Below are 12,289 nucleotides of genomic sequence, written 5' to 3'. Positions count from 1 at the left end.
GAAGACAACACATGGGCCTCAGGTTTCACTCTACTTCATCTCAAAGGAAAACATTGGGAGCCTCAACTCTTCATTCTCATGCGTTAGACCATGCATGTTGGCGTTCCTGTCAGCCATTAGGACGTAGCTTGTTGGAGCCTAGAGGGCCAGGAGAGGAGAGCAGGCCCAGATATGATGGGGAGAGAACAATCTGGCTCTTATCTGTGCTGCTACGTGTCTGATGTCGGTGTTATCTGCCTTGTCTCCTGATAAGAGTGGTGTGAGTAAAGCCCCAGGCGTGGGGCAGCAGGTGTGGGCAGGCAGTGAGACACTACAGTACAGCAGCGTACACATTCCTCTGGAGAAGCTGAAGTGTGTGAAAGGTCTGGATAAGTAGGACACTGCTTAGGGGAGGAGGGGAGCCTTTTCCCCCTGTCCCCTTGTCCCCTTGCTCTGATCAGAATTCATTTTTGAAACTAGTCAGGGGTCAGGGATTGACACATGAGGCTACATGTTCAGCTAAGTAATTGCTCAGTTGTTTAAATGTTTTTCCCCTTTTATGAAAGGGCATTTGTGCTCTTTTTTTTGTTGCTGGTTGTTTGGTTACTTGATTGTGTGAGAAGCTGGTTGTCTGTGTCTGGATCCTCTTGTGTACTAGAGGTGGTCCTGGTTTCTGTGTAGGCTGTGTAATGAGTTGTGAATGGAACAGGAGGAACTCCCTGCTTCTCAGGCATTACTCTAATCATCAGAGGAAGAGCTGGGAACGAGGGGAAAATAGAGTGCAGAAAAAAGGGAGAGGGGGCAGGGAGAGGTGGAGGGAGACAGAGAGGGCGGAGTAGAGTTGGTGAGATGGAGGAACACAGAGTTTAGGGACCTCTCTATCGCTCTGTCTCCCTTTCTCCCTCCCCTGGGAGGGGGCTCACACAATGGCCTAAGCCTCCCGCTCTTTGGAACAATGGTCTTGGGAAAGGAAGTGTAGAAGAGGCCCAGCTCAAGTCCCTGCTTTTGTTTCTGAGAGGCCCCCCCCCCTCCGTGTCACAGCCAGATTGCAACGAAACACCCCTGAGGTCACTCACACACTTCTACACCTCCGGTTCCTGCTCACACAGCCAGTGCTTCCTCATGGTGCCTCCAGTAAAACCTTGTCCCCTCTTCTCACCCCCAAACACCACCCCGTGGAGGTGATGGGGCAAACCGGAAAACTGCCCCACGAGACGAGGTACATTCCTCCCCAGAGAAAAACAACACATAAACAAAGTGGACCGCCAGAGGCCTGAGAGGTGAACTGAGATGGGTTTGTCTCTGCCCGGTTGAGTGTGAGTTTGTGCCATTTCACTGTGGTTTCCAGCAATGGGGTCCTATCATGTGCCAGTACAGTGTGCATGGTGGGAAAATAACATGCAGAATGAATAGTCATAGACACGAGATGGAGAGATGAAATTTGGCTTAGTTTGTTAGCACTTTCGGAAAATACTCAGCCACACCACCAATCTCTTACCCCTGATGTGTTCTTAACCTTGTGTTCTTAACGGCCAGACAGTTTGGACTCCTCTGTGTAGCTGCGTATACTGAAGTAATATGGGGTAATCTGGCATGGAGATTTCTGAGGGGCAATGACCATATATATATATATATATATATATATATATATATATATATATATATATATATATTTTAATGCTTGTTTGCCACAGGAGGAAGCACTCGGCCTTCACTTTCTCCTCCCTACTCTCTCTCTCTGACAGCACTTCCCCTTAGTTTAAGTGCGAGAGTTCAGAAACTGTGGCTCTGATTGCTGAGGGATTTTCCCGCTCTTTGGCTAGGAGGCAGGTGTTCAGACAGGATGTGGACGTGTAGGAGTGAGCAGCAGCACAAGGGGCCTCAAGACACAGCAGTGAGAGTACTGCTTCCTATGATGTAACCAGGCAGGTGCAGCTACGCAGGTGTTAACTGCACCAGGAACAGGTAGGTATTGATATATGGTTGAAATGCTATAAAGGTCAATATCTAGCTCCAGAGAGGGTTAGCCACCAGCCAAACTGAGGACCTAACTGTACCCAGCGGACTTAGCAGTGTGTGATGACTTTTCTCCACATGTAGCTGTTGATTTGAGGAAGGTAAACAGATAAAACCGATCTGTGTTGAAATCTGTGGCTGTGGTCCACTCTGGCAGCGCTGCCTCTAGACGTGGGGAATAGCCACTCTGACGCCTCACAGAGCTGTTTAAAAACGACAGGGATCTGGGAACTGGCCAGGGGAACGGCCTCCTTTGTGTGCGACCCTGTCATTGTCCCAGAGCTCAGATAAGGCAAAAAATAATACCCCAGCACGCCGCTGTGACTTCCTGTTCCCATTTACTCAGCAGATAAGGCCCTATTCCCACTACGAGATATGAAGGAGAGACTGAGGAGCGGGGTGGCAAAAGATAATTTAACTTTTCAATTCACATTACATCCTTGCTTTACTGTACCCTTTGTTGTGGCTGGCAACGTGACATTTTTGGTCCACAGCTCAAAAGCCAGTAAGCAAAACTATTCAACAGTGACAAACTTTTATTCTTAAACATATTACACTATTGAATAATGCAACAATTCACAAGCATGTATGTGCAGACAAAGGGTAGGAAGCATGAGTTTTTACTCACCATCTGGTTACCTATAACTACAAACAGTTCTGTTTTTAGGTTATTATTTATTAACTTATTTCCGGATATCTTCTAAACTACCCACAATGCACTATTTTGCAACGTCATATGGAGAGAGTACTCTGTGTCTATTACCGAGTTCATGTGCTAGCTCGGTATCTAGCTCAAGCCGGCTAACGTTAGCATACTCATGCTCTTCACAGACTTTTTGGCTGTGATATCTAGTGGGAACTCGTTAGCACGGCCTACTCTGGTGCCTTCTTGCCATGGACTCAAAATTAAAGAAAATCATACCTCTTTGCTCTGTAGTACCTCGTCTGTTCTCCTTTTTGTCTTTTGTCAACTTTTTGGCATGGGCCTCCTGAGTGGTGCTAGCTGTGCCACTAGAGATTCTGGGTTCGAGTCCAGGCTCTGTCACAGCCGGCCGCGACTGGGAGACCCATTGGTGCTGCTTGCTTCCGGGTTAAGTGGGCATTGTGTCTAGAATCAGTGCGGCTTGGTTGGATTGTGTTTCAGAGGATGCACGGCTCTCAACCTTCGCCTCTCCCGAGTCCGTCCTGAGTCCGTATGGGAGTTGCAGCGATGAGACAAGACTGTAACTACCAATTGGATACCATGAAAATTGGCTATTTAATTTTTTTTTTTACAACGAGCATGTTCTCTGTAGGCTACGGGAGTTTTGTAACTTTTTCTATCTTGGCTTAGTGCTAGCCTGCTAGCTGATATCTGGAATCTATTGCTATAGCTATTGGATTTCCCTCACTGACTCTCCAGCGGCCTGGGGGAAGCGCCCGCCTCTCGCTTTGGTAGTTAACTCAGCCTGCACTCTTTAAAAAAAGTTTTACAATCGGATGGGTCCCAGCCATCAATCTGTACGTCTCTGCTCTCTCTTTGCTTTTGATCTGTAGTTGTGTTTTAGTTGTGTTTTAGTTGTGTTAGTTCTCTAGTTTGTCTCCAGTTTTTAGGCTTTGGCTAGGTGGTTGGCTAGGCTATTAGCTAGTTGGCTAAATAGATCATGTTAGCTGGCTGGTCAGCTTGCTTGCTAAAATAACATTCTTTGATAACTGGTTAGATGGCGTTATGTATTTCCAAATCATTGGTTTACTTTAATGTAGCTGTAGATGGCTGACTCATGCTGTGCTAACGTAACAATACATTCATAAAGTATTTGCTTGTAAGTTTGTGGAAAATGTTATTGAAACTAGTATTTGTAGTTATTTCTGTTGGAGTTTACATTATAGGGAATAGGCTGGCTTGCCTATATGTAATCCATATAACACCACACACTTGGAAAAACATTTTCCGACTTGACTTTGGCATTCTTCGGAATTCGGATTTGGTTTTATGTAATAACTTGAGAAATAAGAAAAGTGAGGTGTAACTTTGCAGTGGGACTTTTAATGCGTATACTAATGCAAATCCATATGGTACATGTGAATGCTACCTTCCATTTTAAGGGGTTTGTTTTCTCGCCTGTGGAGATGGGCTTCCATAGTTTTATGTGGCTCAGTGCAGCTACTGCGACATTTTCAGACTGTAATAAGGACGGCCATTTGTCATTATTTGACTGTTCGAGTACTCACATGATTTTCTTTTGAGTTCTTGGAATAAAAATAACAAGCTATTTTTAGAACAGAAGGCCTGCGCCGGAATTTTTTAAACATTTCAATCTCTGGTTAAAGATTGAGTTTTGACCTCCGTTCGAGCAATCAATTACTCATGTTCATCCCTAGAATGTAACAGGGATGCATTCCAGGTAAACAAGACAATCCAGGTGAAATCTCAATAAAACGAGTCTCAGATATTCAAAAACATTGCTCTGCTATTACCATTTATTCTGTTTGTACCGCTCTGCTTCCAGGGGGTAACTGTTTGGTGGGTGTCGTGCTCTACCTCTGAAGGTAGCAGTCGAGACATAGCAAGTACGCAAGTTTACATTTCAGTAATATGTGTAGCCGACTGTATTTTTACATAAAGTGTAGTAAGTGTGGCTCTAAGACGCTGCAGGTCCCGTCCCGTTCCTTCCTTAGCCATACTGCATGCAGCTTCCTGTGTTCCAGTGGCAGGCCTGTGAGAGCCCGAGGAGCACAGCGGAGCTATGAATTCGCTGGAATCCACCAGGCTTGATTGTGGACCCGGGGTTTCCGCTGACACTCTTGAGTCTTCAAATGATGCCATCAGAACACTCTGTCTCAGATGCTAAACAATCAGGCCTCCATAAGGCGAGGGGAGGAAAGGGCTTTCTTCAGCCCTTTAATCATCCAAGCAAGATGCTTCCTCGTTGACTGGTTCAGCTCCCAAGATGGCCAGCTGTTAAACCACTACTGTAGTTCACCTAATTTGTCACTATTTCAGTATAATATGTCCTCGGGAACAGGGATGTGAAGGGATGTATATTCATCTTGGCATTGGTCCTCTTTTTACTGGTTTGAGTGATGCCAGTCACAGTAAGTCCTGTTATTGCGACAGGCAGATACCATAGTAGTGTTGAACCAAAACCAGCCATTGAGCCATTTAAAACCATACTAAACAGCCATATGGATTTACTCACAATTCATCTGGAAGATGTAGATGTGGCGTTTAAAAAAAAAAGGGTCCTTTAAAGCTATCAGGGTTTCTTTATTGCAACTTAAAGCTTGAATCTCAGGCATTGAGTCAAATGGCAGGGAATATGGCATGATGGGACTGCTGAAGTTTTTCACAGAGCAGTTTTCGACAAGGCCTACTTTTGAAAGCTCTTTCTTCTGTAACAGAGCTGTTTCTGCCTCACATTTTGGATGGATAATGGTGGCCTGGTCTCTGTTCTACACCACAATGAGTGCAGAAGGAAAATGATGACCTGAACCTTTGTATGTTCATTGCCTAGACCTAAGTGCAGTCATTTGAGCCCCAGAAACAAAATTGATTTATGAGGCGTTGCCTGCTCTTTTATGGAAGAGCATATAATCATAGTTTTGATACTCACAGCGGTTGTCTAATTTTAGTCTGATATTTTACAACAGATTCTGTTTCTGCCAGTCGCACCAGAGACACAGGCTGCGACTTGAATCCATGAACTTGTTCCAAGACAGAATTCTCAAATGTGCAGACTTTAGCAAAATCTCCCCTTTGCCTAGCATTCTTGCGGAACCAAATCTATGGTACGTTATACTTTCAGCTTTAAATTAAAAAAATATATGGAGTCCTCAAAAGGTTGTAACTGAACAGGCGGCGCTTTCCTCCCTCTCCATAAACATTAAAAATAACTTTTAACAAATGTGCAGCAGATGAAAGCGTCAATGGGAAATTTGATGCAATATTCAGCATTAGAGACTGGTTCCTGTAGTGAAGACAAGGCCAGGCAGCCTGTCCCGTCAGTCACATGAGGGTTTGATGTCAGTGTGTGCTTGTTACACGGCCAGCAAAGTGTTCTGAAAACTTTTTCGAAGAGGGGTTTGTGTTCCCATGACTTGACTGCGACACGCAATGTTTGATACACCTAATTAATTATGGAATTGAGGTCATAATCAAAGAGTCACAGAGATCCCCAAGGGGAAACTGGCTGTGTAGCAGAGATCTGGAATAGAAGCTCACTTCAAAGCACTTGTTTTGGGGCTGTTGAGGCTACCTTGGCCTTGCTCGCCTCCTGCTCAGACATAATGAGCAGTAGTAAGACGGGCTGTCGTCATGTCTCCACACTGTGGGTGTATCCAGTGTCTGGGACTTCTTTCCCACTCGGTTCTGTGTTACTCCCCCGTGGCCTGCCCTTTGACCTCGCTGAACTCATAGCAAACAGTGACCCTCACAGCGGCTGACCCACCTTCAGACGCCATGGGAGACTAGGACACAAGTGCAGACTCTATCTTATGACCAGCTGACATGGATGGAGCTCTGCCTCACAGACCTCCATTACTGTTTCATCAGATGACAAATGCTTAGTGTCTGACATTAAACTGTATATCTACCGCTGGCGGTGGTGATTTTCATTTCAGGGACGATGACTGTGGCATCACACTGACATGCTGATTGAACGCAGGGCATAAGCTGCATGACTCTACAAAGCACAAACTTTGTTTGGAATTCACAGAATTGATAAGAATGTGCTACTTATCACATGCAACTGGTGAGTCTGTGCTTATGTTTGGAGAGATTGTATGAAAGATATAGAAGAGAGCTGGGGTGTCAGCAGGGCCAGTGAAATACACAAGGGAACGACCCTGCCATTGGTTGATCACGTCTTGGGAGGGCAGGAGATGTCTCCATCAGTTTAGTTGACAGGTCTGGAGGTTGCCCATAGAGGCTGTAGGGACTTGGCACATTTCCAATGAGGATTTACCCCAGTGTTTTACCCAAAAGGCGCAGACTTTTCTGTTTCCATCTACGTGGGCCAGCACCCGTGTCTCACTTGGCTATGGCTCCAGCAGATCTGCTCTGACTTGGAGCCATGAGAAAGCAACAGTCTTCTTGAATGATGCAGAGGTTGTTGATTCTGCTCGCCACACGTTTTTAGTGTCACAGTCCTGATGGAAACGTTAGGTTACGTTAACATAAAACACTGGCAACTCCCTGGTGTGGGGCTAACTCTAGATGGAAAAGCACCATATGAGTCCCTGTGGTGGCCAGTGACATTCTTTCTTCTAAAGCCACACTAGGCTGATGAAGAGGCATCTCTATCAGAACATCAAAGGACACAACAATATCTCCTCCCTCCCTTTGTTCTCTGAACAGTGTATTGTCTCCTGACCTGGCCACAGAGGTCAGCCTGGGGTCAGAGGCTGAACTGGCTCTAGAGACAGAGAGAAAGGGACAGATCTATCAGGGACAGTTTGTTTGGGATAGCTAGCTCACCCACAAGGTTTTTGAGGCCTGGTGGGTGAGCTAGCTGGAGTCTCCACTCCACTGTCTGTCGCTCTCTCCCTAAACCCTGAACCATGACCCCGTAGCCCTCTAATTACAAAACAATATATTTAACCTTTATTTAACTAGGCATGTCAGTTAAGAACAAATTCTTATTTACAATGACGGCCTACCAAAAGGCAAAAGGCCTCCTGCGGGGACGGGGGCCTGAGATTAAAAATAAGTGCAATATAAATATAGGACAAACACACATCACAACAAGCGAGACAACACTACATAAAGAGAGACCTAAGACAACAACATAGCAAGGCAGCAACACATGGCAAGACAGCATGGTAGCAACACACCATGACAACATCATGGTAGCAACTAATCAGGGTGAGCATCTAGACCAGGATCTCTTAGTCCCGTGGCCTGCAGGTCTTCAGCCTTTCCAGAACCAGATGCTCTATAATATTTTAGAATGACTGAGTTGGTTCCCACAGATAATCTTGTTGAACCTGGAGATGGTTTGAGCTCGCAAGCAAACACATGATCATGAGTGAACTAGTAATAGATCTGTAAAACAATGCTCAACCTCCAGATTTTGCACAACCGAAAAGCAAGCCAATCCAGTATACTACTATAAACCATGAACTGAAGATGCACCATGAAGACACTTCCCTCCAGGCTTAAGTGAATAGTTTCTAGGTTAACCAGTAGCACAGTGTTTGTTCTAAAAATATCCTGAACGTATGTTGATTTATTTTCTGTCTTGTGTTTTTGCAGAGTTGTTGGGCTCCACGAAGAGACTGAACGTCAACTACCAGGATGGAGATGGGTAAGTGTGTGATGATGATAACACTGTCCTAAAGAACTGACTGACAACCTCTGTAAAAATATAAAATAAAAGATGGCCTACCAATAAGCTGCTCTTTCTGTATCTGTAAAATAGTAGTTCTACTGTGTAGCTTCTACATACAAGTGCTGGGATTTTAAAGCTCAATGCGTCTTGTCTTGGCTTGTGATAAACACCCTGCGTTAGTTTGCCTTGGGTTGAATCATGGCCTTCTGCTAAGTCAGCCAAAGCAGACTAACTGGTAATTGTGTCTGGAGGAGAAGCGAAGGTGTCACTGCTGAAAAAGCTCATTTAATTGTTGTTTCTACTACTGCTTCTTGCCCAAAAGCAGACACACCACAGTCTACTAACCCCCCAGTTACCCTGTCTGCCAGTGGAAATGCTGACTGTAAAAATTTTCCCCTCTCGCTTATTAGCATAGGTCTAGTTTCTCCTCATCTATTTTTCTCTTTGTGGAGGGACTTGGATCCCATATGAAAGTTCTCACTTTCTCCGTTTCCTCTCTTTTTCCCTTCTCACAGGGTGGTGTGTTTTCACCGCAGATATTTTTGTCGGCTACTAGAGCCATACTAATTTACACAATTGCTCTCAGTAGCTGATAGAGCAGCACATTGATGACATTGGTGAGATCCCTTGGTGCAGCATGGCTTTTTTAAAGAGTCGCTCAGCTCCCTGTAGAATATGAACTAGTCAAAAAGTAGATCATACAAACTCTGGCAAAGTCTACAGTTAGACTGTCTGAATTCAGATTGAGTCCGATAGGCTTAGCACACCCGAGATATCCAAATATAACTACCTCTTATAGCGCTCCCACATCCATCCAAACAGCCTTCCCCCTCTACAGACACTACTGGTGCCCCCTCACTCAGCCTAAATAAACAGAGTAACACAAGTGGAGAGAAGAGCCAAGACAACAGTGGGAGACCTTTAGATAAGCCGTGCCTCTGAGATGGCTGTAAAACGGTCCAGAGAGCAGGACAGTGGCGCACCATATATCAGAGCCCAGGTCCCCCCCCAGAACCCCAGGCTCTGGCCATGGTTTACTGCTTGTTATGCATCTTCTCCAGGGAATTCAGAGGCAGAGCCTGAGGGGGCCGGGGTCAGGGGTGGGGTTTGTCTGGCGTAGAGGGCGGGACTGTGGCCGATTTAGATGGGAGTGTTTACAAAAGCTGCCACACAACTCAATGCAGTGATGACAGCGTCCGGAAATTATATACTAGTGCACCAGAGAGGATAAACATGGCTGGAACAGAGAGGCCTGATGATGATGATACACTACATGCTCATTGAACATTTCATTCCAAAATCATGGGCATTAGTATGGAGTTGGTCCCCCCTCTTTGCTGCTGTAACAGCCTCCACTCTTCTGGGAAAGCTTTACACTAAATGTTGGAACATTGCTGCGAGGACTTGCTTCCATTCAGCCACGAGCATTAGTGAGGTCGGATACTGATGTTGGGCGATTAGGTCTGGCTCACAGTCAACGTTCCAATTCATCCCAAAGGTGTTCAATGGGGTTGACGTCAGGGCTCTGTGCAGGCCAGTCAAGTTCTTCCACACCGATCTTGACAAACCATTTCTATATGGACCTCACTTTGTGTACGGGGCCATTGTCATACTGAAACAGGAAAGGGCCTTCCCCAAACTGTTACCCCAAAGTTGGAAGCACCGAATCATCTAGAATGTCATGGTATGCTGTAGCGTTAAGATTTCCCTACACTGGAACTAGGGGACCTAGCACGAACCATGAAAAACATCCCCAGACCATTATTCCTCCTCCACCAAACTTTACAGTTGGCACTATGCACCCAGATTCATATGTCGTACTGCGAGCTGGTGAAGCGTGATTCATCACTCCAGAGGATGCGTTTCCACTACTCCGGAGTCCAATGGCGGTGAGCTTTACACCACTCCAGCCGATGCTTGGCATTGCACTTGGTGATCTTAGGCTTGTGTGCGGCTGCTCAGCCATGAAGCTTTCCGACAAACAGTTCTTGTACTGACATTGCTTCCAGAGGCAGTTTGGAACTCTGTAGTGAGTGTTGCAACCGAGGACAGGCAATTTTTACGCGCTATGGACTTCAGCACTCGGCGGTCCTGTTCTGTGAGCTTGTGTGACCTTCCACTTCACAGTAACAGCACTTACAGTTGACCGGGGCAGCTCTAGCAGGACAGAAATCTGACGAACGGACTTGTTGGTAAGGTGGCATCCTATGATGGTGCCACGTTGATAGTCACTGAGCTCTTCAGTAAGGCCATTCTAGTGCCAATGTTTGTCTATAGAGATTGCATGGCTGTGTGCTCGATTTTATACACCTGTCAGCATTGGGTGTGGCTGAAATAGCCCAATCCACTAATTTGAAGGTTTCCACATACACTATATAGTATATACAAAAGTATGTGGGGCTCAACATTAGCATGTCGGAAGAGTGTTCATTTGTGTCTTGCTGCTGCTGTGTGTTGCGCGTGCGTGCGTATGTGTGTGCTGCTCGGTTCTAATGGCCCCCGTGGGGACATGGAATTTCAAGTGGGGGGAAAGGTCTTTCATTATTCATCAGTGCTGTTGGCACTGCTCTGCTTTTCTCTCTAGCGTTAAACACAGACTATACTACTGCAGGAACCCGACCCCTCATCTTATCACTACAGCTCAGTCTCATATCCTATAGCTTAGTCTAGCGCTCCATTAGTAGGCCATACGCGATCATGTTGAAGCACAGCACACAGCAATTATGTTTACAACAGTAATCACTCATGTATATTGTGGGCTGTTTGTTTTTCTAGAACACTTTGTTGTTGGGCAATCATGGAAAGTGTTCAGTCTGTCTTGGCAGTAGTGAGGGGGGATATGACTGGGCTCTTTAGTATGTAGTACTATGAATGTTGTTCAGGTGAAGACCTGTATGAGAGAATGATGAAAGGTTCTTACTCATCCCTTACTGTAGGCGTGGACATGGTTGATATACACTCAGTGGCCAGTTTATTAGGTTCACACATCTAGTACCAGGTTGGACCCCCCTTTACCTCCAGAACACCCTGAATTCTTCAGGGCATAGAATCATTGCTCAATTGGTTTCAAGGGACCTAGCGTGTGCCAGGAAAACATTCCCCACACCATTACACCACCGCCACCACCCTGTACCGTTGACACCAGGCAGGTGTACTGTGCCGCTATAAGCCTGTTGGCACAATTCTTTCCATATTCACCCACTGCTGCTGACGGGATGTTTTTTGTTTGTCTCACCATTCTCTGTAAACCCTAGACCGTGAATGTGCGTGAAAAGCCCAGGAGGGTTGCAGTTTCTGAGGTACTGGAACCGGCTTGCCTGGTACACTCTGGCTTAGGTCCCTTTTACCCATTCTAACGTTTAATCAAGCAGTAACTGAATTCCTTGGTGCCTGTCTGCCTGCTTTATAAAGTAATCCACGGCCACGTGACTCACTGTCTGTAGGAGATGTTTGTGAGCGGGGTGGTGTACCTAATAAACTGTCCAACTGGTCAGCTCACGCAACTGTTATTAAGGTGTGTGTGTGTGGCGCCCATTCATCCCATTTCCGTAGACTTTATTGGCCCTCTCTCCGTTTATGTGTGTGTGTGTGTGTGTGTGTGTGTGTGTCAGAGAAAGGCATACTGAACAAACACTGGTGCTGTAATATATAAAAGGGTCTCTTTTCTGCAACCCTGTGAGACAAATTAGTATTTGAGTCTCCATGAACTTTTCCAGCTTTTGGTCTGTGTTTGGGGTGCAGTTTCCATGGAGATCAGCACTGGAATGGCCTGGGCTGAATGGCTGTGCCTGTCTGTGGGGGACTGGTTGGATCCCTGGCCTGTGTGCCTGTGTGTCCACAGAGGGCAGTACTGCCAGGACCCGTCAACACACCCCTGTCATCTGAAGCAATGGAGGGAAAGAACCAACCCTGGCAGGAGAGGACTATACACTACTAACTCTCCCTCTGAGAGCTGGACAGAAAGCCTGCTCTGTTTCCACATTACC

General features: G+C 46.0%; 1 protein-coding gene across 12 annotated transcripts in view; it reads left to right on the top strand.

Annotated features, from left to right (window-relative positions):
• Positions 1 to 12,289, top strand: part of LOC110538980 (caskin-2) — an 87,536-nt gene that overhangs the window by 33,168 nt on the left and 42,079 nt on the right. For all 12 annotated transcript variants that reach the window (XM_090193716.1, XM_090193715.1, XM_090193714.1 and 9 more), the window contains exon 3: positions 8,228 to 8,279. In XM_090193716.1, the coding sequence (XP_090049842.1) occupies positions 8,228 to 8,279 (52 nt within the window). The remainder of the gene's footprint in view (positions 1 to 8,227; positions 8,280 to 12,289) is intronic.

Source organism: Oncorhynchus mykiss, chromosome 12 (genome assembly GCF_057628025.1).
Source record: "Oncorhynchus mykiss isolate SJ-2025 chromosome 12, ASM5762802v1, whole genome shotgun sequence".
Classification (NCBI taxonomy): Eukaryota; Metazoa; Chordata; class Actinopteri; order Salmoniformes; family Salmonidae; genus Oncorhynchus; species Oncorhynchus mykiss.
Note: the sequence above shows the minus strand (reverse complement) of the source record. Positions and strands in the feature narration are given on the sequence as shown.